This window comes from Glycine soja, chromosome 8 (assembly GCF_004193775.1).
Source record: "Glycine soja cultivar W05 chromosome 8, ASM419377v2, whole genome shotgun sequence".
NCBI lineage: Eukaryota > Viridiplantae > Streptophyta > Magnoliopsida > Fabales > Fabaceae > Glycine > Glycine soja.
The window spans coordinates 19,794,410-19,822,364 of NC_041009.1; the positions used below are offsets into that span (position 1 = coordinate 19,794,410).

A 27,955-nucleotide genomic window follows, 5' to 3' on the forward strand; every position below is an offset into this window, starting at 1 on the left:
TTTTATAACAACTAATACAAAGATATAGTAAAAATGGTTAACCACATTTCGTTGAAAGTTAATTTAATGTTGTTAAAATCTAGATCACCAAGCATGATTTTTCTATAAGTAAATGAGAAATTTATATATATATATATATATATATATATATATATATATATATATATATATATATATATATATATATATATATAGGAAACGCACATAATCAAATGAATAAACATGGATTTTATAGTATGAGAACTTGTATTCCTCATTTTTGTATCATTGTTAAGTCAATAACAAATATAGGTTAAGCTTAGTTCATTGGATATTAACTCTAGTACTTTTAATATTGTTTCTCAAAAGTCACACTTGAATGAGATTTTCTTTGGCTCATGCTTGAAAGATTGAAATTGTATGAGAAAAACTTGTGTCATGCCACCTGAGATAATAATTTTACTTGTATCAAGAGAATCAAAGAAATTATATTTGCTGAGTAGTTATGCACAATGTTAAAGTTACATTAGTCATTTAAGTAGTTATATTTGATTGTATTTATTTTATATCCAAAATTTCAGTATAAACTATAAAAATGATTATCCTAAATGATTTGATAAGTGTATAATACACATGTTAACTCTTACTATTATTTTAAATTTAGGCACACCATATAATGAAAAATTGTATTAATGTTATGAATAAGGTGTTTAAGTCTATAATAAACAAAGACTATCTTTTTATCATTGGTAGTTAACTTTAATCCTTCTAATATTATGACTTAAAAGACCCACGTGAACAAGAATTTTCTTATCTTATGTATCAAGGACTACAATTATATGAGGAAAACATGTATTATGTCATCTAAGAATAGTTCAACCTTTATTATATGGGGATCACACAAGCTACATTTATTGGTTAGTTATGCATAAAGTTAAGGTCACTCTAGTAACTTAAGTGGTTACATTTGATTGGATTTTATTTTGCATCCAAACTTTTATTAGAAATTACAAAATATGATGATAAAAAATTATTTAGTAAGTGTATAATGCACATGTTAACTCTTAGTATTTTTTTAATTTAGGTACACCATACGATTAAAAAATGTTTCATACTATGAATTAGATGGTTAAACTTATCATAAATAATTATTAACTTTGTATTATTTGTGGTTAATTCTAACTCTTATAATTATGGCTATACCAAGGGAATCATTGAAGTTACAATTGAAGGTTAGTTATGCCCAAAGTTAAGGTTACTTTAGTAACTTAAGTTGTTACATTAACTTGAATTCATTTTACATTCATTTTCCACTAAAAATTACAACATTAGATGATCCTAAATTATTTTATAAATGCATAATACATATGATAACTCTTACTTTTATTTTAAATTTAGGCGAACCATATGATGAAAATTTGTCATGATATGAATAAGGTGGTTATGTGAATCATAAATTATTGTTAACTTTGTTCATTAGTGGTTAATAATGTTTTTGAGCGTCATATGTAATTAAATACATATGCAAACATGGTCAACTTTGAGTGACAAATGATTATAAATACATTTTACTAGCTAAATCAATTATTTGTGTGCTTAATAATTTTGTTTTGTTTTTGTTTTTGAGGTATTTATTGTTCACTTACCATTTGTGGAGATTATTCAATAATTACAAAAGAATGAAAAAGATAAGATGATAACTAAAGATAAAGAAAGATAAGATTTGTGATGATACGTTTAAAAGAGAGAAAGATAAAGAAAGATTTGACAGACCAAATATGTTATACAATCTCATCCAATCTAATAATCTAGTCTAAAATCACTACAATATTTATATAAGGATAGACAATTACTTTTCTTAGAATCACATAGACGGTCTCTCTTGACAAATAAGAGATTAGTGGGTTGCTCAAGGATTATTGTTAGATTATAAGCTTAGTCACCTCCGTTAATGATACATTCCTGACTCAGATTATTGCTAGTTGTGACAAACTACTCATTTTCCCTTTGTAAATCATTCAATTCATGTGTTATTTTTCTGCCACTAACTGCACTTTTTTTTCCATTTGCACTATTTCCCATTAAGATGAATGGATTTGTGACACCCATAATCCCACATAAATTTATCTATAAAAAATTTAAGCAAGCGGAATATAATATTTAAGATTTTAGAAAAACTCTTGTAAGATAAAAGGTGTGACAAAACTTTTAATCTTTACACAGACAACACAAATATATATAATAATTTTAAGGTATTGACTCTCCAAAGGCCATTTAAAAATTCATAACTAAATTATTACAATTAAAAACAAAAACCCAAAGAGAAAATAAATATAAGTCTAGCCTCGATGTCACAACATATTAGAATATTACAACTCATAAGAAAATATAAAATAAACAGATTCTAAATTAAAGTTTAAGACTCTCCTCAAGAATCATCCTTAACATGGTATCGAATCTCACCCATAAATGACAATCAACCCAAACACAAATAACACAAAAAGATAGGGGAGTGAGATAAATCTCACCACACATATAACATAGTAAGTATTCAAAACAATTAAAAATAATGTATCATCACATTGACAAACATGTACCATAGTCACACAATCATTTACATTCTCATATACATACATGCATTATGATGCAGATTCCACTTAAGACTCTATATGCATATTGTACCAATAAAATACTTCTTGAAAGAAGTCCATGAGAACATGCAATTGCCAAATTTCCACACCATGGAAAGCCCAACAACATATTTTCATTGAGATGCGACTATTGGTGGTACGTTAGGATTATCTTTTCTTGCAATGATACTGCAACTCATGGGATTGACATGAGTCAGACAGAGATTCCAAACTGAATCACTTTCAAAGGAAAAACCACACTTCAACTCATTCATGCCCCCCTTGTTAGCTCAACAACATCCCTCAAAACACACAACATGATATGATGAATAAGACATACAATACATCCATGACATTTTCACATTATCGTAACATGGTGGTCCCAGTCCCACACATACGTGGGCCACATGCTTGTCTTCACACACACACACACATATATATATATATATATATATATATATATATATATATATATATATATATATATATATAATTAGGCATCTTCTTTCAAATATCCTGATGCAACATTTGTCATATATTAGCCTTAAGGTACAAGCAAGGTCTAATTGGATAAGTCATGTTGGACTTTTATGATTCAATATTATTCAGCAACGTACCTCTCATTTCAATGCCACGTACGGCATACCACCGTCAACCCCAAAACATAGAGGGAAATGATGCTGCAATACGAATGTCGTGCCCCAAAGAAGCTAGAAAATTTCCCACTTAGTTTTTATGCTTAAAATTAATAATTTAGTTATAACTAAAAGTTCAATTGAGTTCATGAATTAATAAAAATTCCAATCAAATCCTCTAATTATTTAAAAGTATTATAACTTATCATTTATTTATTTTGTTAATTTGAATGACAAAAATTATGTAAATAAATATTTTTAAATTTTTTATATTAATAATTGATGTAAAAATATTTATTTATATCAACTATAAACCTTAACAAGCATGTTGTTTTTACATTATTTGTATTGATAACCGATATAAAATTATTTTTTATATCAATGTGTTAACAATTGATTGTAAAAATGTTTATTTACATCAGCCACTAACCTTATAAAGGACATTATTTATACATTGATTTCATTGACAATCAATATAAAATATATATTGCTTAATTAACAATGGTCGTATTGGAAATTAATGTAAATTTTTTTACTTCCATCAATCAAACAATAATATTGATGGAAAGAATATTATTGTAGTATTTCTAAACAATTAAAAAAATCTTATTGAGTTATTTAATAATCAACTACTCAATTGAATTTTAATTAAGAAACAATTATATAATTAGCATTTTTCAATGTTATCTATTTCCCTGATTTCATGCTTAGCCAATAAAAACTCTCTTCATATTATATATTTAATTAAAAAAAAATAGCCGTCTAATTAAGAGTCCGTGTGTTTCCTGCATGCTTTCTTTTGCACCAAATAGCACTCCTGTAACATATATCCTATAAATAGCTTCCTCTTGCAACATCAAAAGCACGCACATTGTTACTGAACACACAAACCCTCTCACCAAACCTTCATCGATCTCTTTGTTTTTTTATAAATTATAATATTGATACGAAGTTGTTTCTGTAAATAGCAATTCAGAGACCTTAAAGGTAGTGAGTATTTTCCTCCTTACTTAATCTATTGTGTGATCAAAGTCGTTATTATTAAATTAGATAATTGATAACCATGTCGATGAAGCTGTTATTAGCTTCCCTATCCATTTCGGTGTGGCTTTTCATGGCAACATTATCCCTTGCCCAATCCAACAACCGCTACGTCTTTGACACACATGGCGACCCTCTTGAAACTGACGATGAATATTACATCAGGCCGGCCATAACAGACAACGGAGGGCGTTTCACATTGATCAACAGAAACAGGTCGTGCCCTTTGTACGTCGGTCTCGAAAACACCGACACGCCGCAGGGCTACCCGATGAAATTCACCCCTTTTGCCAACAAGGACGACGACGATAACTTGAGGGTGAACACGGACTTGAAAGTGACACTGGTGCAAGTTTCCACAACGTGTGTGCAATCCACCGAATGGAAGTTGGGTGAGAATGACACGAGGAGTGGAAGGAGGCTCATCGTCACTGGGCGAGATAATGGGATACAAAGTGCAGGTAACTATTTTAGAATTGTGGAAACAGAAAGTGTTGGTATTTATAACATCCGGTGGTGCCCTACGGAAGCATGCCCCACTTGCAGATTCATTTGTGGGACCGGTGGTATTCTGCGTGAGAATGGAAGGATTTTGTTTGCCTTGGATGGTACCACTCTCCCAGTTGTGTTCCAGAAAAAAGATGATTAATTTGAAGCCCCAAGTCTGAAGATTGTGACGGTTTTTGGTTATAGGGAATAATATTTATTTTTTTATGCGTAAGAATTTAATACACCATAATGGGATTTACAATACTTAGTATAAGAAATAATATACGATGGAGCTCTCATCCTTTTTTATGGGATGAAATAAAGATACATGCATTCAGTATTCTCTTCTTGATTTGTAGAAAAAAGCTCCTAAATTGATATTATTTGTATGTAATTCATTTACTACATACTTGATTAAATAAATTATTATATAATTTACTTTTTCTGATCTTATTTTTACTTTCTTATTTATCTTTTTATTTTTCATCACCCCGTCCATCAACTAGGCCAGTTTTTTATCTTTTTTACTACTTAATTAGATATAATAATAAGGGTCTAATACTGTTTTTGTTTTGGTACAGCTGATGAGTTTCTATATTCATAAAAAGATGGGTAAAAGAATTATATACACTTTGAGAATAATTAATATTGTTAAGCTGAATTATAACATGTATTGCAGTTGCACAATCCTACACGTCTTTAGATAAAATGAATATATTATATAATAATATTTAATTTAATTAGACAACCATATATAGCACCAGTAGTGCCAACCCTAGCACCAGTAGTGCCAAGATAGAGAAAAGTAAACTATAAAACCTCTGCCACTAAATGTATGACGCACCAAAATTAACGCTACGGACAATGATATATATTTAATAATCTCTTGTTTTTAAACATAGATTTAAATATTTTTTTAATTTTTATAATATAGTATTTCTTATAAAATATATTTTTTAATTTTTATAATATATTATTTTTTTTGTAAAATTATTTTTTTGTTTTGTCTTTATATTTATAAATTATATTTATTTCATTTTTCATCTTTAATGTGTTTTAAATATATAGTTCTTTAAATCTAAAAAAATATTATTTAAAATAATATAAGAAAAAAAAATTAAATAAACATATTTTTTAAGAATTAAAAACATAAAAATAATTTTATAACAACAAAAAAATATTAAATTATTATGACTAAATGTATTTAAGTTTTAAACATTCTATTAGGATACACTTCTTACTATATACCTATATATTTTCTTCTTTTTTCTCTCTCTTACTAAGTATTAATTAACATTTGAGTGTCTAAATATATTTATCCTAATGCCATCCAACAGAAGGGGTGTGAAACACTGACTGCAAGATATGTCCATCAAAATTCCATTCTTGTATATAATCATATAATCAAACCCCAATTTTTTCAAAACAGAAGCCTGTTGCATTACTTTTGAGTTATGACACCCCTTCATCAAGAAGCCTTAAGTTATGATACCTTGTGTATCATCAACTAGCAGTAGTTATGACACCCCTAGCTACATCAAGAATGTGTCCTTTGAAGCAATAATAAACCTCTGCAACATACTAATATAGTTGAACTGATCAGACTGATACACGCAAAGGAAAATCTAGAACAGGCTAGAAAACCTTTTTTTTTAATCAGCCAAAGTTAGAAAACCATATTGCATGAGGCTTCACTTTTGGATGGGGGTGTTTCTTCAACTGCTGCTGCTGTCATCCAGAACCAATTACTTTAATAACAAAGTTAAGCACCTTTCTGAGAGAAATTAAACGCATACTTACATAACCATAACCAACGGCCAAGGGCAACCAAAATCCTAACAGACACAAGAGGACCAAATACATATTGGGTAAAATTATCTTTAATTAATTTTTTTCAATAAGATTTTCTATATTATTTTTAAACTATTTTACGAAGTTGCTTAATTATTCATTAATTAATAATTCTTTTCATATATAATTATATAATTAATTAATCATCTCTTATAATATATTTTTTCATTTTCACAATCATTTTTTATGATTTTATTATATTTTCATTTTGTATAGAAAAGTTTATACTATAACTAGCAAATTTCTTTAGGATTTTTATGTAAATTCTTTTTTAATAAATTTTCTGATCGACTTTTATACAAAATTTTTCTTTAATTTTTCACCATTTTAATGTGTCTTTTTGGTTTGAACAATAAGTGAGATTATGTACGTAAATCTTTGGAGACATGATTCACGTTTTAAATCAATAAAAAAATTAAAATTATATTCCAAAATTAAAAATAATCATTATTTCATAATAATTATTTTAATTTTAAAAGTGTAAAAGATTAAATAAAAAAAATTTAAATTTAAGAGATTAAACTAAATATAATTAAAACCCATAAATACATTTCAGTCTATAGTTAATAAAATAACACTTTGTATTTTTCTCTAGTAACTTAACTCTATTATATTACATGAATATCTCTCCATATATTCTTTTGGCAATTACAACTTAGTTATTTAGTATAAGTTTTGTCTATGAAAGAAAATGATAAAATTTAAAATTAATTGATTGCACAAAGATAAACGTTGTATTAAATGTATGCGTCTGGCCGTCTGGATTGTACTTTTTTTGTTATTGTAATAACAAAATTTCCAATTTGGGAGGTGTTCTCGTAGGTAGAGTAAATATTTCTACAAAATATATTCAAATCAAAGCTTTATCCTTGACACGTAACTCATCGACGATGAAAGCATTTGTCTGCTAATTAGCAGTATTAGCCTTACAGTACAAGCAATGTCTAATTGGATAAGTCATGTTGAATTTTGATTCATGAAATGTACCTCCTTTTCTTGACCAAACTCGTACGACATGCCACACACAATCCCATTCCACATATTCGGTGACCGATCTAAAAAAAATTTTAAAAAAAAAATTATAATATTTTCACAAGACAAATATATTATTAATTTTTATAAAATATATAATTTCATAATAAAAAAATTTTAAAATTTTTAATTTTAAAAGAATAAAATAGATAAAATTAATATCAATTTGTTTTCTCTTTTAAAAGTTTTATCTTTTATAACTTTTCATATTCTTTTTTTTTAAAAAAAGTTATTTTTTAAAAGAATATCTATTTTTTTATGAAAACAAAAGTACTAATTATTTAATACATTTAAGTATTAAAAAAATATACTTAGTGGGGACAGTTATCCCCTAACTGCCATTGGAGATCCGTCCCTACATAGTATCCTATAAATAGCTTCCTCTTGCAACCTCAAAATCACACCCATTAATTGTGACAAAACCCATAAATCCTCTCACCAAATAAACCTCAATTTATTGCATTGCATAATACCATGTCAATGAAGTTGTATGCTTCCCTCACCCTTACGGTGTGGCTTTTCATGGCCACATTTTCGCGAGCCCAATACGTTATTGACACAAATGGCGAACCCGTTGACAATGATGATGAGTATTACATCAGGCCAGCCATAACCGACAACGGAGGGCGTTTCACCTTGATCAACCGAAACGGGTCGTGCCCTCTCTACGTGGGTCTTGAAAACACCGATACGCCACTTGGTTATCCAGTGAAATTTACCCATTTTGCCCTCAACGTTCAAGATGAGGATATAAGGGTGAACAGCGACTTGAGAATCGAATTCGTGGAAGTTTCCACAACGTGTGTGCAATCCACGGAATGGAGGGTGGGTGAGAACGACACGAGGAGTGGAAGGAGGCTCATCATCACTGGCCTAGATGATAATTTTGGATCCATTGGTAACTATTTTAGAATTGTGGAAACGCAAAGTGTTGGTATCTATAACATCGAGTGGTGCCCTATGGAAATATGCTCCGATTGTGGATTCGTTTGTAGCACTGGTGGTATTTTGCGTGAGGATGGAAGGATTTTCTTTGCCTTGGATGGTACTCCACTTCCAGTTGTGTTTCAGAAAAAAGATGATTAATTTGAAGCACTAAGTTTGAAGAATATTGTGGCCGTTTAGTCATAGTTCTTTTTATGGTAAATAGGGATTAATATATGATATATGGAGCTATCATCCATTTATTTTAGGAAGAAATAAAGATACGTGTATTCAGTATTCTGTTCTTGATTTGAATAAAGCTCCTAATTGTTATGAGTTTGTAATTCATTTGCTACTTTGGTTATTATATATTATACTTCTTTTATTTCATCTTTGATCACTTTGCTTTTATTCGTATTTATCTTTTCATTCTCATCATATTATTTAGGCGAAATTGCGATTTGATTTTTCTTTAATTTTTTATCACAGATTTTGTTCTCTATAGTTTTTAGGTTCTTGTCAAATTTTAAAAAATCCATATTTTTTGTTCAATTATTAATTTTGCAGACATTAATTTATTTTTTATATATTTTATTAATTAAATTATTTTTAATTGTTAAATATTCACACCATTAAACCATCAACTTAAGCAAAATTTACACATTGTCGAATATTAACCATCATCATACTTATTACAATTAACAATTCTATACAAAAAACGTTTTAAAAAAAATATTATTTTAAAACGGTCCTTAGTTAAAAACATCATTTTAAAAGGATATCTTCTAATACTATTCTTAGCTTAAAACCATCTTAGAATGGTATTCTTCTAAGATAATTTTTAAAAAAATCATCTTAAAATCATTTTTTTAAAAAATAATGACGATTCTAAAATGATTTTTCATAAAATCATTTTAAAATGTTTTTTTTAAATAAAAAAAATTTGAGGAGGCTAAGAGTATCTTTCCAAAAATCATTTTAGAAAGTAGGCTTTTTAAAAGAATTTGATTTAATGAAGAAAAATTTCTAATCTTTATTTTTTAAACCTCAACATCTTTCTTCCACCATTCACCTATATATATATAACTAATTAATTTCCATCTCAAAGAATTAATATATTATATATTAATACGTATGTAATTAATCTCTTTCCAAATTTTAATTACACGCCTCCACCAATTTAATAATCCGCATGTTTAAAAGTAATGACTAATATTTCTTTCAAGTGATACTCATATGTCTAAATTATATCCTTTCGAATCAGCTTAGTTGATTAAGTTATGAAACCTATGAATAAGTTTACAAGTTCAATCCCTCCTCAATATACATATTCAACTTTTTTTCATTGACAAAATAAAAATTTATTAGACAAGAGAAAAGGGTACGCACCATAGAAATACCCATGACATATTTGAAATACCCATAGCAATACACAGGCCAAGAGTTTGTGACTAAATACCCTGCAATGCATCAACACCCTGCAATGGTTACGACATATTTGAAAGGTGACCAAACAAATATTGAATAACCATTCTATCTACTATATATCCAATGTACATACAGACTAATTGCACGTGTTATATATATATAGCATTGATAAGACCTGAATAAAAAAATTAGGAACCCATTTTACAACACGATTTAGATCAGCTCGCACGGGAGAATGAATTTTGATAAGCTTGAAAATGGGAGCAGAAAGACAAAATCAGTGGTTGAGGTCTTAAGGATAAAACAAGAAGAACATAACAAACATCCTATTGAGCAACAAACCTGTGTTGGAGCACCATTTTCTATAATGACAACTTCATAACCATCTATAATATTTCTTTCAGGGAGAACCAGTGAAAGTTTCTCCATGCACAAGGTCTTGTTCTCACAGTGGTTGGTGCAACGCAGAAAGATCCTATTCTATGAGACTTTACACTAACTTCTTCAATTTCCTTCTAAACAAGAACCACTGACTTTACTACCATAACTAATTATAAATTATAATATATATATATATATATATATATATATATATATGTATGTATAGTATAATTTCAAGACAATTAAATATAAAGCATAGATCATAAATTCCTTTTTACGATTAAATAAAACTAATAAAAGAAAGTTGACAACTTAACATTAATGTCGACTTTGGAGGATGGCAACGGTGGTTAAACTGCCTTATGTTATATTAAAATATGTATTTGCAGGGTCTAATAGCAATATCTATCAAATAGGATATCAGAAGCACCTGGATGTGTATAACGACAGAAATGATAGACTTCTGATTAATCACAATCACAAAAACACAGACTAAGTTGCTTACTTGTTCCCATGTTAAAATCAAAAGACAGGACTTCCAGTCCATCGGTTTCATGGGTTTTGGGATCTCTCTGTTAATACAGAAAACTCCAGATGTTAAAAAATGGGCTAATTGGTTAACTACATTTAAGCCAGATCAAGAGGCCAAAGCTATGCAATTTGTCAATAAATTACAACATGAAATCATACCAATTGGCAAATTACATACATCATGCATCAGAAGCACAAATAATATCCTTAAGCTGTTGCAAAATTTAAAAATAGTACTATACAATGACTGAAACAAAGAAACTAAGATAATATCCTTCATCATTTGGTGTAGTTGGCCAACTTGTTGGGCAACTAGCAAAATTGATGGGCTACTATGTTGTTGGAAGTGCTGGAAGTAAAGATAAGGTAGGGATATTGCATGCTACCTACAGCAATTTGCCTCTATCTAGTATAAACAACAACAACCTCAGTTAACTGTTCTGTTTTTGGTTTAAATAAGGTTGAAATTTTGAAGAATAAGTTCGGGTTTGATGGGGCTTTTAATTACAAGGAGGAACAAGACCTGGATGCAACTTTGAAGAGGTTAGTACATAATAATTGCCTTAATTGGCACTTAATTAACATATCCTTAGAGACAAATATTAAATTTAATTATCCTAATAAACTGTTGTAATTGATATTTCACAAGATAAGGAAATCAATTTTCTCTACTAATTAAATTTGGAATTGTTTTATTAGTGAGCCAGAATGCTAAAAATATTAAATGTTGTTGGTTTAAATGGTGCTAGGTACTTTCCTGAAGGCACTGATGTTAGATCAAGTGGTCTCGGAATAATTAAGAAGGGGGATTGAATTAATTATTAATGTACCTTGATTAATTAAAACTTATCCTTCTTAATGTTACTAGATTTAATTAGACTTTTACTACCAAGTTAAGAAAGTAAAGAATAGTAATTGAAACTTAATCAAAAGTAAAAGCGATAATTAAAAGTGCACAGCGGAAATTAAAGAGTATAGGGAAGAAGAAGACAAACACAAGAATTTTATACTGGTTCGGCAACAACCCGTGTCTACATCCAGTCCCCAAGCAACCTGCGGTCCTTGAGATTTCTTTCAACCTTGTAAAATCCTTTACAAGCAAAGATTCACAAGGGATGTACCCTCCCTTGTTCTCTTTGAACAACTAAGTGGATGTACCCCCCACTTGAACTAATCCACAAGATATGTACCCTCTCTTGTTCTCAGTTACAACAACCCTAGTAGATATACCCTCTACTTGTACAACAAAGGATGTACCCTCCAATGTGTTAAGACAAAGTTCTCAGGCGGTTAGTCCTTTGAAATCTTTTGTTTAAGGGAAAGGGAAGAATCAAAAGAATTCTCAGACTGTGTCCTTTTGAATTCTTTGAAAAGGGAGAAGGGAGACACAAAAGAATGCAGACGGTTAGTCCTTTGTTCTTTTGGAAAAGGGAGAAGAGAGACACAAAAAGAATTTAGACGATTAGTCCTTGTTGAATTCTTTTTGGCAAAGGGAGAAGAGAATGAAAAGATATAGCACACTTTTGTTTTCTGCAGAAGAACAAGGTTTGGAAAACAGAAAACTTAGAAAGCTTTTTGGCAAAGGAAGAAGAAGAAAGATGAAAAGCAAAAGGTTTCAAGATTTCTCAAAAGTTGTTCAAGAAGTTCTAAAAGTTATTCAAAAGTTGTAAAAAAGTTGTTTGAATGCAAGTCAAGGTCTTGCTTTTATAGACTCTCCATGTCTGGTCAAGAAAACCATTGGAAGAGTTATAACCTTGAGAAAATCTTGAGAAAACCATTGGAAGAGTTACATCTCTTGACTTTTTATTCAAAACTTGTTACTGGTAATCGATTACCAAAACCATGTAATCGATTACACAAAGCATTTTATGAAAATGATACACTGGTAATTGATTACCAATATATTGTAATCGATTACACCATTTAAAAAAAATTTGGAACGTTGCAAATTCAGTTAAAAGCTTTGGAAATCAAACTTTACCACTGATAATCGATTACAGGTAATTGGTAATCGATTACCAGAGAGTGAATACTCTGGTAACTTAGAAAAATTTCAGAAAACTTTTCTTGTAAAACAAAACTGTGCTATGTTTGGTTTTTGAAAAATCTTTTTCAATACTTCCCTTGTGAAGTCTTGACTTGTTGCTTTTTGGTTTCTTCTCTTGAATCTTGAAATCATCTTCTCTTGAATCTTGATTCATCTTTATGTCTCTTCTTTAATCTTGATCTTGAACTTGTTGACTCAATCTTGACATCATTCTTTTGGGCTTTTTGTCATCATCAAAACTTCTTGAATCATGCTTGATTCATCATCATGAAGCTTGCTTCTACAATTGACATATACTTTGACAATGTTGGGGGAGACATACTTGAGGCAGCCCTTCTTAACATGAGAAGGCATGGACGAATTGCAGTGGCCGGAATGATCTCACAGTAAGATCTTGATGAGCCTCAAGGCATAAAGAACTTAGTGAATATCATATACAAGCAGATCAAAGTAGAAGCCTTCACAGTTTATGATTACTATCACCTCTATCCTAAATTCTTGGATACTGTTTTGCCTTACATTAGGGAAGGGAAGATAACATATGTTGAAGACATAACTGAGGGTCTTGAGAACGGTCCAGTTGCACTAGAAGCAATGTTCCAAGGTCGTAGTGCTGGTAAACAAGTCATTATACTTGCTCATGAATAATTTAGTACAACCTTACTGTTTCATCTTTCAATTCATTTTGGTTGTGTTTGTAACTCTCATTTTGAGAGGTTGTTTGAGTAATAAACAACGTGGTATCATGTTTAACCATCTTTTAATAATATATAAGCGCCACTATTAAGTTGTCATGTCAATGTTTTAGTTTATATATTACTTTATCATGTTTATATTTTTGTTAAATTAACTTTATTTTAATCAATTGTATTTATAACAATGTATGATGAATTTCATTCTATTATATATAAACATTAATTTTTTTTTGGAAAAAATGATGCTTGTATAACGTACTGTATAATAATTTATATAACTTCAAGAGAGAAAGAGAAAATAGAGACAAATTTAAAATGTAACAAATGATTTGACACCTAATAAACACAAAATTGTTGTGTATAACATCTCTATTTTCTTTTATTTTCCTTTTTTGTCACAAGTTATAGTTTAAGTTTAAGAATAACTATTGAAATTAAGATTTGAAAGAGGACTATAAGCAAGGGAAAAAGAAATAATAGTTGTGGACAGGAACTCATGCCATATTCTGATATCTATTATGGGTTTGCTTTAAACGGTATAGCCTTGACAACATATGCTTAGAAAATACAGCCTCATGTGTTCTATGCAACTCGCCTATAATGGTTAAAAATGATCTTACTCTACGATGTATGTTGAGTGGAATGAGTGTGATGTTAACTTCTGATTCAAACACTATCTTGGCAACTAAAGGATCCAGGAACATATTGAATTCTGCATATTGGTTTGAACGAACTGAAAAGATATCTCCTTTGTCATTGACATTGTTGCTTATGTGTCCCCCCACTACATATAACTCCTGCAACATTTGGAATTGTTATTCCATGCTATCAGTAAAATATGCATATTTTAATCATCTATAGGCAAAATTTTAAGTGCAGAATTAAGTGTATCCTTTTGGCTAATTTTACCAAAATGACTAGATTAGCAGCTTATTGCTCTTGCTGATATACTATAACTCACCTAAATTCTTGAGCTTATGTTTTTCACTGATACAACCTTTGCTAGATTAGTCAAGGGTCCATTAGCCAATACTGTAATCTTAGACCTTGGTTTAAGTCTTTGCAATACAGAGTTCCAAACTTCCATGGCTAATGGTTGTTTGAGCTCACGGTGATCCGTATCTCGATGAGCCCCAAACTTCACAGAGTTCTCTGTTGTATAACTGAAATGGTTCTCTACCCCAAACATTTTTGGGAAAGTGAAAGAGAGGAGTGACCATAATAATGGTGAAAGAGTCATAGAGAACAACGTGGCCATCCACTACAATGGGAACACAATCAACATGATTGAGCTGGAGAAGCTCCGAAAAAGAAGAAAGTTAATGAATGAATAATTTGCAAATTGGGAAAGTTAGGGTTAAAAAACAAACTAGGGCGAGATTATTCTCCCTTCAACAGATTGACGAGCTTGTACTTGTATTTGAGCCATGGATGCAATGCAAAGGTGAGTGAAAGTGAGATGAGAGAAAAAATAAAAAAAGAGTACCTTTGAGGTTGAGAGCGATTCAGACTTGATGGGAACAAGAACTCCTTCAATGGTTCTTGACGGCGTTGAGGTCGAGGGTGATGGCATTGCAGACATCGAGGGACTTGATGACACGGTCGAGGAGCTCCAAGAGTACCTTGTCAAGTAGTGGCTCCAAGAGAACCTTGTCGAGCTGTTTCTTCTCCTCTGGTTTGGGCTTTTCTTCCTTTTAGGGTTTTTTCTCCTCCTCCGCGGGTGGCTTTGGGATCAGACAAAGAAGTTCAACCTTTGTATGGTTTTTCCTTTGTACTCTCTCGATCTAGAACCTTCAAAGGGAAAATGAGTGAGTGCAGGCAAAGAGGCATGAGCAGTGTAAACAAAAATAAAATCTGGTCCTCCTTCAAAGATGGCTTTTGAAAAAAACCCGTCTTTGAATATTCGATTTCGACAAAGGTTTTCGTGAAAACCATCGTCTTTTTGCAGTTACGTAATTGAAATATTCTTTATATTTACAAAAATACCATTGCTTTGAAAATTACGATGGTTTTGGGATAAATGTTCTTGAGTTTGCGTCGTTAAAACTAATTTTTTTTAGTAGTGATTAAAGGATTAAATTAATATTATGAATTTTCTAAAATTTTGCAAGTGAATGAGATCACAAAAAATAAATAGGAGAACTAAAATTGTAGTTAAACTTATTATAAATAGGGGAATTGAAATTGTAATTAAACATATTACACTACTGCAAAAATACTTTCTACATTGGTTAAATTGTGCATTTTACATCGGTTAATTTACGTCAATTATTAACCAACGTTGTAGGAGACGTCGTAAAAAGTCTGAACTTTTTACGACGGTTTCACAGACAACCGTCTTAGAAAATGATATCATTGTAAGCTGGTTCCTAGTTATAAACCTTCGTAGAATGCTATCTTTCTAAGACAGTTCTTAGTTAAAAACCGTTTTAGAAGGATACACTTTCTAAAGCGGTTTTCAAAGAATCATTTGAGAATGCATTTTTTTCAAAAAATAAAATAAAATATATTGAGGTGAGAAAACCGTCTTAGAATGTAGATATTCTAAGATGGTTTTTCAGAGAATCGTATTAGAATGTACTTTTTTAAAAAAATTAAAAATTCGTAAGCAAGAATATAAATTTTATCTTGCAGTCCCTATTATATGCATATTAGAGCTTCGTTGGCAAGTAAAAAATCTTATAGAACTTTCCTAATCCATAGTGTTCTAAAAGGAATTTAATTCCATGACCAATACTTTAACATTACCAAAAAGTAACAAGCCAATATTTTCAAAAACTAATTCCTATAGAAATTGCAATAAAATCGTGATTATTTTATCTTGCATATTTTATTTATCTTACACACTTGAAGTATTCTGTTGATATAATTTTCATCTTCATCTTCAACATTCTTTACATATAGATTTAAAAGGGGATTTAGAAGTCAATTAAATGAGAAATTTTTTAACTTAATTCACCCCCCTCTCTTAAGCTATTGAGACCACTTCTCCAACAATTATCACCATCAAATTCCACAAATGACCAAAACATCACAACACCTGAATTTGTGACTCTCCTAATCCACATTGCGCTTCTGCTTCCGCTTTCGCTTCAACATGTTGATGACTTTGTTTTCCAAACATTTGAAGCCATCTCTCTTCAGATTTTTCTTCAACACTCTTTCCTTCACCATGTTTACTTCTCATTTTCTCCCTCTTCTTCTTCTCGTTACTATTACTACATTGTTTTCTCTCTGAATCCTCAACCATCACAACATACCTCCCACTAGAAACATTCTTAATCTCCCCAATCTCACAATGCTTCTCCAACTGCAGACTCATAATCATGAAACAAGAAAAAATAAAAAGCAAATAACTGACCATTATAAGGAGAAAAACATCAGTTATTAGTTCAAAAAAATATAATGATTAGCATAAAATACCATCATCATCACATCAAAATTTTTATATATGTACCTTCAACATTGATATATCACCCGAAATAGATGCTATATATGTGTGTGTACATCATTGCCTGAAGAAGTTTGTCAATGATTTATCGTCCAACTCTTTTGTGAAGAACCTTTTCATAAATTCATCAAAAATGAAGTTCCTATAAGGAGTTGGTTTCTCTGTTGATGTTAACTCTGGTAATGGTCCAAAAAGTCTCACCCTATCACTTGGGTTGAAGAAAAAAGCATCAGAGACTCGTGGTTTATTAGAGTAATTACCCTATGATGAGCACTCTTGTATGTTTCATTAGAAATTATTTGATACACAAAAAGATGAATATAAGATATTATAGATCTAAAAAAGGATGTAATAGTGCCCCACCGTCAGATTAGGCTGAGGACAAAAAGGGTAATAGTGCCCCCATCATAACTCTTCCTTTCACCAGACCCATCTCCGTGAGCCTCTCCGCACCCAATCCCAACCCCTCACTGAGTAAACCATACAGCACATGTGCCACATGCACCACCTCTTTATCCCACTCCATCACCTCTTTCCTACACACTTCTAGAATCTCGCTCGAATCCACTGTGGTTGGCCTCATCCTAATCTGAAAAAAAAAAAGTTATGAAATTAAATGATAGGAAGAAAGGTCTACGTTGATTGTGTTGTTTACCTGGATTGTGTCGAGAGACGAGAGAGAGAAAGAAGGGTGGAAATGACAAAGACGAAGGGAGGGAGAAAGAGGGTTTCTAAGTTTGTTTAGGGCTAGGGTTTGAGATAGTAGCTAGAGGGACACATTCAAATATTAAAAATAGCAACAATCTACTAAGATGATTTTGTAAAAATCGTCTTAGAATGACAGTCTTCTAAGACGGTTTTGTAAAAACCGTCTTAAAATCATAGCCTTCTAAGACCGTCTTAGTACATCTCCTGTTATTTATAAAAATGCCACTGCCTAACATTCTAAGACATTTTTTTGGGACCGTCTTAGAAGGTGCGTCGTAAAAAATCATTTTTTTAGTAGTGTTATTAACTATATGAGTTTAATGGTAATGCACTGACAATGCAAAATTTTTTTTATAGAGTTATTTAATCAAAAATCTTAAATAACATATATCACACATTTTACAAAAGAAGTTGGTCACAAGTTTAAACAAGGTGTTCTTAATAAGAGCGTCCAAATGTTAAGAACAGATTTTCACAAATAGACTTTAGGTAAAAACTTGTGTGTCCAAAGATAAGATTAAAGTAACTGAAAATGATCAAGTTATGGTAGAAGCTAGAGTAAAAACACAATGTTTATATTGGTTCACTCAACCTAAGTTACATCAAATTCTTCTTCACAAAACTATAAAAGGGTCCCACTAATCACAACTAATTAGAAACAAGTTTTTACTTTGTCACTTCTGACTACAACAAGTATTCTCTATGCCACTTATGACTTACCCTTAATCTTTCCTGAGATTAAAAGCACTCAAGTATTCTTTAATTACTAAGTTACTTTTGGTTTTTCAAATAACAATTTGATTGAATACAATATTCAAATCTCTCAAAGAAAGGATATACAATTAAGTTTGAATACAACAAATATGTTTGCTAAGCAAAGGATGAAACTTTCTAAGTTCTGTAGATTTGAGCGTCCAACACTTTTTGACAGAGTCTCAACACTTGTTTGATATGAATGAATTCTCGTGCTCTATGTTGCTTCTTGAGGTTACTTTTATTGGCTGACTTCAACAAACTATCTGTTGTGGGATCTGTGTCTTCCTCAACTAATTTTGTTATCAACAACTTATTTGCTACGTGGCAACTTGTTGAGGAGCGAGAAGGGGGATGAAGGTACAATGCTTTTTTAGGCTCTTTACTCTTCTACTACATGTAAGAAGGATTTTGTCGCTGATGACATTTCTTTTTTCTCTATCTTTGTATATTTAAAATTCAAATATACATTAAGAGGACAAATTCAAATTACTCTCCATTGCATCAAAGGAGAAAGAAGATCAATGTACGAAAAAAAATTATTGATATTAAAGTAGAGCATAACCCATGTCCATCTTATAGCCAAATTTCAAAGTAGTTCAAGCATGTAGATGTGTTTATTCTATAAATATGATAAGAGAATAAATATTATAATTGTCTGTGCAGTATATATAACTTGTGCCCCTTCACACACCACCACGTATATATTGTACTTAGATTTTTTTTATTCCACAGTTCATGTTAACATGCGTCTTGGCTCCTTAGTTCTACCATCCCAATCCACTACTCTATACCATTGTTGAGTTCCATAGTTAATTATACTTTTTCAGCTTCCTCTTTGTCTTTCTAATTAGTGTGTCTAGGTCAATATCCCTCGAACTTGTCACTGTATGAGTTTCTTGGGGATTAAACCTAATCATCTAACAATTAAAATTTGTCTTATTAGAATATGTTTCATAAAGTAAAATAATAAGCAATCAAATAAATTACAATTTAGCATTAGAGACTTTTCATGAATCATTGTTTCCATGAATAAAAGCAAAACAAAAGAATTAGAAGGAAATCATATAAATTATTTATAAAGAACTTGAAATTAAATGAGTCAAGCAAGGTTCAATTTGATAAAATACATAAAGAATGAAAAAAAGAAAACAGGAAGGAAGAAGACAACTCACCGTCATGGTGGCCAACGATAGGCACAACAAAGCTCCAATTTTGTTTTCATTGGCTTAGAAATCAAAATCGAAAATATAATACAAAAGCATGCTACCAATTAGTATGAAATTGAAAAAAAAATAACAAAATGCAAAGACAAAATCATGAGAAAAGAAGAAACAAGACAAACTTATTCATCTCATGGTTGTGGGCAACCGTGGTGATTACAATGCGCGATTTGAAACCACAATCTCTTCAACCTCTCCTAGAAACAATGTCGAATATGAGAGACAAGAGGGTGAGAGATTCTAAATTTTGAAAAAGATGAAGAAATTATTTGAAAATGGAATGCAAGAAAGAAAAATTATTAGGTCTCGACAATCCTATGATCCCTATGGATTTCAATGATTACAAAGGCACAAATTATTGATAAACTAACGAATTTTTGTCTAGTGAACAAGACTATTACATAATGAATTTCTAATCCATACCTCATATCCCGCAAGCTCTTATATGTAAGCGTCTTCTCATAAGTAACAAAGTTGGGTAAGTTGTTTTTATTAAAAAAGTTATATTCAACGTCCAAGGTGCTACTAAGAAACCAAGGTCCACTCTATACAAAAACCAGTATTATTACACTAAGTTGCCTTTATTCGCATCCAATTGCACTTAATCATATAATTTATGTCATAATGAGGTTAACCAACTCAAAGTTTCAACAATATAACATAATTAAAAATATTATCTTTAAAACAAATGAAAAATGCCATTTTAAAAATAATCAGCATATAAATGTATTTTAAAAAAATGATACAACTTAAAAAAATTTAAAAAAATAATTTTAATATAAATAAATTTAAAAATATTTATTATAAAATCACAAAAATAAAGTACATATTAAATAATATCCACAATTACAAAAATGAATACTCAATTTCAAATAATTATATATTAAAAATGATTATATTTGCTTTCCTTTTGTATTTATACTTTTGATATAGGTATTGCACCATTGTTTGAAGAAAGAATAAATCATAATAAATTTAAATAGACTTAATATGTTTAAGATAGTATCTATTTAATTAATAATGTAATTAATTATATTACTCAATTTTACTAAAATTATATTTAATACACTTTTAAATATTTAATTAAAAATCAATAATTTTATCTTTGTACGTATATTTCAAATATATGTCAAAAAGAAATATCAAAATATATAATTTAAACAATATACATGGGATTTGCTAACGAACTCACACTTTAATTTTAGTTGGAGTGTGTTAACAACATACACCAAAATATGTTAGACAAGAAAATAATCATTTCTTTAATTTAATTCATTTATTGTAGGGATTATTTTCGAATCTATTCATATTTATATAATTAAACAAATAAATAATAAATATAAATTAGATTTTATGATTTAAAATTAATGTGACTCTACATATTAACCTGAGTAGTTGATGAATACTTGAGTTTCTATTTTGACAATTAAAATTAATTTTGATATTCTTATACATGTTTTTCATTTTATAAATTTAAATGAATGTTAATTTTGATATTAAATAATAACATTAAATATTATGTTAGTACTCATGCACATTTAATTTTTTAAAAATATCAAACAAAAAAGAGAAAAAAAATGAAGTTTACAAATTAAAAAATATCTTTAAATACTTTAGTAGCTTTTTAGAAAATTTAAAAAGTAATTATAATAATCACTATGCATAAATAAATTTATTGTAACAAACTAATATAATCAAAATCCTTAAATTGTAAAGTAAATGTTATTTTTTCCCTCCACCGAGTTCAAATATCTTTCATTAATCACTAATGCCAAACTATTTGGAAAGTTAAGAGAATACGAGGTGGACATGACTAGGATGGCCGAAGAGGAGACTAAGGAGAAAAAGAGTAGAGGCTTAGCACTAAAATCCTTGATACCATCTAGTGAAGAGAGTGGTGAAGCAAATGCAAAAGGTTTTGGGAGCGAGAATCTAACACTACTTGTTAGAAAGTTTAAGAAGTTTTTGAACAAGAAGAATCCCAAGGGAAGATCCTTTCAACACAAAAAGAACTTTAAGAAGAATGACCCATCTTCCTCTAACTTTAATTGTTTCGAGTGTGGCAAGTCTGGTCACATAAAATCTGAATGCTTCATCTTTCTAAAGAAACAACAAGGAGGAGAAAAGAAGACAAATGGTCATATCAAGAAGAAGGCTTACATAGCATGGAAAGAGAATTCTTCCAACACTTCAAGTGATTCAAGAAATGAAGAAGAAGCCAATCTTTGTCTCATGACGGATGGTGAAGTAGACAATCTTGTAAGTTCTTCTGATTCCAAAACTGAAATTGATGATAACTATGAACAACTTTTAGATGCCTTTAATGAGATGCATGAAAAGGATAAAAATTTATCTCAAGCCAAAAAATTTCACAAGGAAAAGTTGAGATGGCATGTGGATAAGATGGTAAATTGTCTATCCTAAAATTGAATAAGGAAGACTATGTTGCAATGACAAGACTATGTTGGAAAGATGGGTGTATTGTAAGGTTTAGGTGTGAAAAGGAGGAATTCTTAGAGTCATAAACCCTCCATAAACTCTAAAAAATTTAAAAGACAACATAAAAGCTCTCATTTTGCTTCTTCTTTCTCTCCAAAAAATCCATTCCTTGAGGATTTGAGAACTTGGTTGTCTTGCTCAAAGGGAGTTTTTTTTCTTCGCTTTTTAGTGTTCATTGGTTGTCCCTTGGTGTGTTAAGCATCTCTCCTCCCTCTTTTATATTCCATTTTCATTTTTCCCTAGGGCACCCATGCGGGTTCCATGAAAAAGGCTTAGCTTTTTTGGTTTAGATATGAATTTGGGTATGGATAATGCCCTTGTAGTGTGAAGTGCTAGTGGAGTTGAGGAAAACTTCCTTCTTGGACCCAAAGTTCCTTTGCTTCCTTCTTCCTCTTCATAAAGTCATCTTTTGGAGTTTGAATAGCTAAATGAAGCTTTACTCTTTTTTTTTCTATGTTTAGGTTGATTTGGATTGGTATAAATGTTGCTAAAAATTTAAACCATGTTGTTTAAAATTGGAAGTGAAAGTATTTGGGGTTTTGAGTTTTGAAATTAGGTTTTTGATTATTTGATGAATGCCAATGAAAATTTTTAATTTATAAAGGATTTTGATGTTGTTTATGTATTGGTATTGATAAAAAATGGTTTGGGTTTGTTTTGGGATGATTTAGAATACATGAGAAGAAATTCTACAGATTTTCAAAATTGTGCAGAATTTGTGTCCGATGACTAGAGTTGTGTCCAATGATCAATTTTGTGACCAATGACCATATTGGTGTCCAATGACCAGTTTTGAGTCTAAATATCAATTTTGATTCTTGGAAATCAATTTTGATGGGATGTTATTAATGTTCGTTTTCCTTGCATAATTTGTTTGTTTTGAGATCTTGATGAGCTGATGATGATATGAGATATGGTTGAGATGACGTTATTCTATAATTAGAGTTGACTTTATGTTGAGATCGTTATACTTACGTTCATATGAGTTTTGGTGAGTTTTTTTTTTGCAAGAATTTGAGGTGTTAGAATGTCTTGCTATGCTTATTGAACTATAGGTGGATTCATGAGTGTGATGAACAGAGGAATGATGAATATATGATATTATAATCCCTTGTGGTGTTGATGTTGGAAAATGTATTTGTGATAATGCGTGATATTGATTTGAATGATCATGGTATGCATGCTTTGATGAATGACATTACATGTGAATAGACATGTAAATTGGTGGTGCTAAGAAGGCCCGTAACCTGGTGTTAAAGGTTATCAGTGGTGGCTAATGGTAAAAATGCCTATAGAATAGATGAATGGGTGAATTCTTAAATGGGTTAAAGTTGTTGCAAGCCTTAGGTAAGCCACACTATCTATGCTCATCCATTTTCGATAAAATCACATTTTCTCCATAGGGTTAATTTGAGTCTCCCCGAATGGTCAAAGTGTGACTATGTTAAGGGATGTACTTAGGTTAATCAGTTAAGGTGAAATATTCCGAGAGTAAAAAGTCAACATGACATAATATGATAGTTAGACATGTGTATTGATAATTGTGACTTAAGAATGATGTGTTATTTGATGAGTTGTATTAGTACATGGTTGTTGGAAAAGTGAAGGATTTCTATATCTCTTTAAACATGGTGATCTTATGTTTCTCTTATAAGTTATTTATTTTAAAATGAACTTACCCCTGCATTTTCTGTTGAATTGTGATGATTGTGTCATTTGACACAAGAGCATATTATGATATAACTTTTGAGGATCAAGTCACTCATGGTTGATGAGGACTTGATGATAAACTTAGGGACGAGATTAAACCACTGGTCTTTTACTTATGTTTTGTTTTAGTGGGACCCAACTTAGGACTTAGATATATTCATGGATTTATGTTGTATTTATTTCCTAAATGGGACCCTTCATATTTGTTTGAAATTTTTTTTATGATGTTTTGATGATGTAGTGCCTTCGGGCACAAATATCTTTATGTTTAATAACTTGACGACCTTTTGTAAGTGATGTTTATATGACATTCTTGTATTCATTAAAAATTTATACATATTTTCATTAATTAAACTAACCTGAGAGTTTTTAAAAGGACTAAAAGTATATCTTTCCGCCTAAAGACATTTGGGGTCGTTACATTTTTCGATTTATTGAGTGATTTTTAAATTTTATTTTGGATCAGTTTGGATTTTAGCATCCCTAATTTTAACATTGTTTACACCATTTGATAAAAAAGGGATTTTTTATACTATAAATTTGATTCTTGGTAATTTAACATAAAAATATCTCTTACAACATGTTACATTTTCTTTCTTTTTGGGATTTATGACTTTAATATTATTCAACAGTTATTTTATATTCTTTAAAAATGACTAAATTAATAATTATTATCTGCTATGAATGATGTAATTGTGATTGTCCATATCATTTATCATATATGTTATTGTCATTTATGATTTTTTCTTATTTGTGTATATCTTGTGTAACTTTCCCGATTATCTATTGTATCTATAAATATACTACTCATTTTGGAAATAATACACACAATCATGATTCTCTCTAAACTCTTATATTCTCTTGTTCATTACTTTCTCTCTACTTTTCTCTTGTAAGTCATATTTTCTTTAACATGTTATCAACCATCATTTTTGTTCCATTAAGCATATTTGCAATTGGTATTTAAACATGCAGAAAAGGCCTTGAAGAGAATTTCATCGAAGAAAGCCATGTTTTTCAAATTCATGTTTCAAAGTAAGATCCTTTGAATCTCTCTAATCATAATATTCATATTATGAGTTTCATTTGGTTCTTATATGTGTATAGTTATATTCTTTACATAATGCGGAATTTATTTAGATGTAACGTATCTTGAAGATACTATCAAATAAACATTTTAATAATATTTTTGAAAGAGTTCTTGAAGATCTTATCAACAAAGAAACATTTTAAGGATATTTTTTTCTTTCTTATTAAAAGTGACAAAATCTTAAAAATATTTATGTAAAATGTCCTGAAGACCTTATCAAAGAAAGAAATTTGTAGGTTTTTTTTTTCTCACCAGAAGTGGGAAAATAATATAAAGAAAATATTATTTCTTTCTTACTAGAAGTGAGCAAATAATGTAAAAGTGAGAAAAAAGGAATAATTTTTGTTGGATCAAGTGGCCTCGAAATAATTAAGAAGGGAGAGTTGAATTAATTATTAATGTGTCTTGACTAATTAAAAATTTATCCTTCTTAAAGTTACTAGATTTAACTAGGCTTTTACTACTAAGTTAATAAAGTAAAGAACAGAAACAGAAACTTAATCAAAAGTAAAAGTGGCAATTAAAAGTACACAGCGAAAATTAAAAAGTGTAGGGAAGAAGAAGACAAACACAAGATTTATACTGGTTCCGCAACAACCCGTGTCTACATCCAGTCCCCAAGCAACTAACAATTCTTGAGATTTCTTTCAACCATGTAATATCCTTTACAAGCCAAAGATCCACAAGGGATGTACCCTCCCTTGTTCTCTTTGAACAACCAAGTGGATGTACCCTCCACTTGAACTGATCCACAAGAGATGTACCCTCTCTTGTTCTTAGTATAACAACCCAAGTAGATGTACCCTCTACTTGTGTCACAAAGGATGTACCCTCCAATGTGTTAGAACAAAGAATTCTTAGGCGGTTAGTCTCTTGAATTCTTTGTGAGGGGGATACAAAAGATATCTTAAGCAGTCAGTCCTTTGAAATCTTTTGCATAAAGGGAAAGAGAAAAAGATATCTCATGCGGTTAGTCCTTTGAAATCTTTTGTAAGAAACAGAAGATATCTCAGACGGTTAGTCCTTTGAATCTTTTGGTAAGAGAAAGAAGTGAATGAAGAAGAAGAGTAACACAAGTTTTTGAACAATGAACTTTTCTTGAATAAAGAAAGTATTGAACAAAAACTCTTAGAAGAATGATTTGAATGAATGAAAGAAATCTGAAAGTTCTCTCTTTTAAAATTCGTGCTATAGTCACATATTTATAATCATTTGATGACTCAAGTTAAAGTTTGTGACTCTTGACAATTTCTTTAAAAACTAGTCACTTTAAAAGTTGTGACTCCTTTTGAAAACTAGTCACTTAAAGATTGTGACTTTTGAAAAACTCTTCAGAAACAAGTCACTTTAAGAATTGTGACTTTTGGAAATTTATTTTTCAAAATCAGTTACTGGTAATCGATTACTATCAAGGTGTAATCGATTACACATCAACAAATGTGACTCTTCATGTTTAAATTTGAAAATAAAAACATTTAGAAACACTGGTAATCGATTACAAGTATTGTGTAATCGATTACACAAGTTTGAAATGATTTGAAAAAGTTTTATCACAAGTTGTGACTCTTGAAATTTGAAATCTAACGTTTTAAAATCATTGATAATCGATTACATGCTCATGATAATCGATTTTAGCTTTGTAAATCAGTTTTGAAAACAATGTTGGCTACTGGTAATCGATTACCATGGTAATCAATTACCAGAGTGTAAAACTCTTTGATAAAAGATTTTGTAAAAAATTCTTGTGCTACTCAATATTTTGAAAAACTTTTTTAGTACTTATCTTGATTGAGTCTTCTCTTGATTCTTGAATCTTGAGTCTTGAATCTTGATCATGATTGTTCTTGAATCTTGATTCTTTGAAACTTGATTCTTGAAGCTTTTTGACTCCTGATTCTTTGAAACTTGTTTAACTTTTGATTCTTTGGCATCATCAAAATAATCTTGGAAGTCATTGCTTCCACAATTTTCTCACCATAAGTGAGGAAATTATGTGAAAATTGAAAATAAAAGAAAAAAGTATGAATATTTTGTAAATAGACAAGAAAAGAATAATTTTCTCATCAAAAATGAAAATAAAATGCATATAAAAAATGAGAATAATTATTTATTTTCTTTGTTTCTAAAATAATTTTGTAAAAAGGTCCTGAAGACCTTAATTAAAGAAAGAAATTTTAAGAAAAACTTTTCTTAACAAAAGTGAGTAAAATAATGCAAATTGGATATGTACATTTCTCATTAAATATGTAAATTATGAAACAAAATAAGTTTAATGTTTGGCATGATCGGTTAGATCATCCGAGTCTATTATGATGCAAAGTATATTTAAAAACTCATGTGGACGCTTATTAAATAGTCAAAAGATTCTTTAGTCATATAATTTTTCATGTACTACTTATTCACAAGGAAAGTTAATAATAAGACCATCACTCGAAAAATGAAAATGAATCCCTTGCATTTTTAGAACATATGCAAGGCGATATTTGCAAACTAATACACCCAACATGTGGATCATTTAAATATATTTGTGATTTTAATTGATTGATCAACTAAATGACTCTTAAATTTTAATTAATACATTAAATGTTTGCGAGATTGTTATCTCAACTAATTTCACAAAGAACACATGTTCCGATTCAGAATGTTGGTGAGTTTGTATCTCAAGTTTTTAATGAAAATATTGTATGAAATTGATATTGAACATCATGTAGCACATGCTCATACACAAAATGAACTTACATTATTAAATATCTAAAATTGATTTTAAGGTCATTTTTCATGAAATCAAAACTTCTTATATATTCTTGGGAATATACAATCTTGCATACTCCAAACATTGATTCACATGATGCCAATAA

At 30.0% G+C, this 27,955-nt stretch overlaps 2 protein-coding genes and 1 pseudogene across 2 annotated transcripts; all 3 read left to right on the top strand.

Annotated features, from left to right (window-relative positions):
• Nucleotides 1-4,107: 4,107 nt before the first annotated feature.
• Nucleotides 4,108-5,220, top strand: LOC114424318 (alpha-amylase/subtilisin inhibitor-like). Its single transcript, XM_028391162.1, has one exon. The coding sequence runs from the start codon at nucleotides 4,308-4,310 to the stop codon at nucleotides 4,932-4,934; it is 627 nt and encodes a 208-aa protein (XP_028246963.1). The 5' UTR covers nucleotides 4,108-4,307; the 3' UTR covers nucleotides 4,935-5,220.
• Nucleotides 5,221-8,063: 2,843 nt separating this feature from the next.
• On the top strand, nucleotides 8,064-8,975 carry LOC114422982 (alpha-amylase/subtilisin inhibitor-like). Its single transcript, XM_028389562.1, has one exon. It carries the CDS (start codon nucleotides 8,132-8,134, stop codon nucleotides 8,741-8,743), a length of 612 nt encoding a protein of 203 aa, XP_028245363.1. The 5' UTR covers nucleotides 8,064-8,131; the 3' UTR covers nucleotides 8,744-8,975.
• Nucleotides 8,976-11,191: 2,216 nt separating this feature from the next.
• LOC114423995 lies at nucleotides 11,192-13,705 on the top strand (annotated as a pseudogene).
• Nucleotides 13,706-27,955: the final 14,250 nt, after the last annotated feature.

Excerpts from the sequence above, each read along its gene's own strand:
- LOC114424318 (XM_028391162.1), top strand. The coding sequence starts at position 4,308 with ATGTCGATGAAGCTGTTATTAGCTTCCCTATCCATTTCGGTGTGGCTT.
- LOC114422982 (XM_028389562.1), top strand. The coding sequence starts at position 8,132 with ATGTCAATGAAGTTGTATGCTTCCCTCACCCTTACGGTGTGGCTTTTC.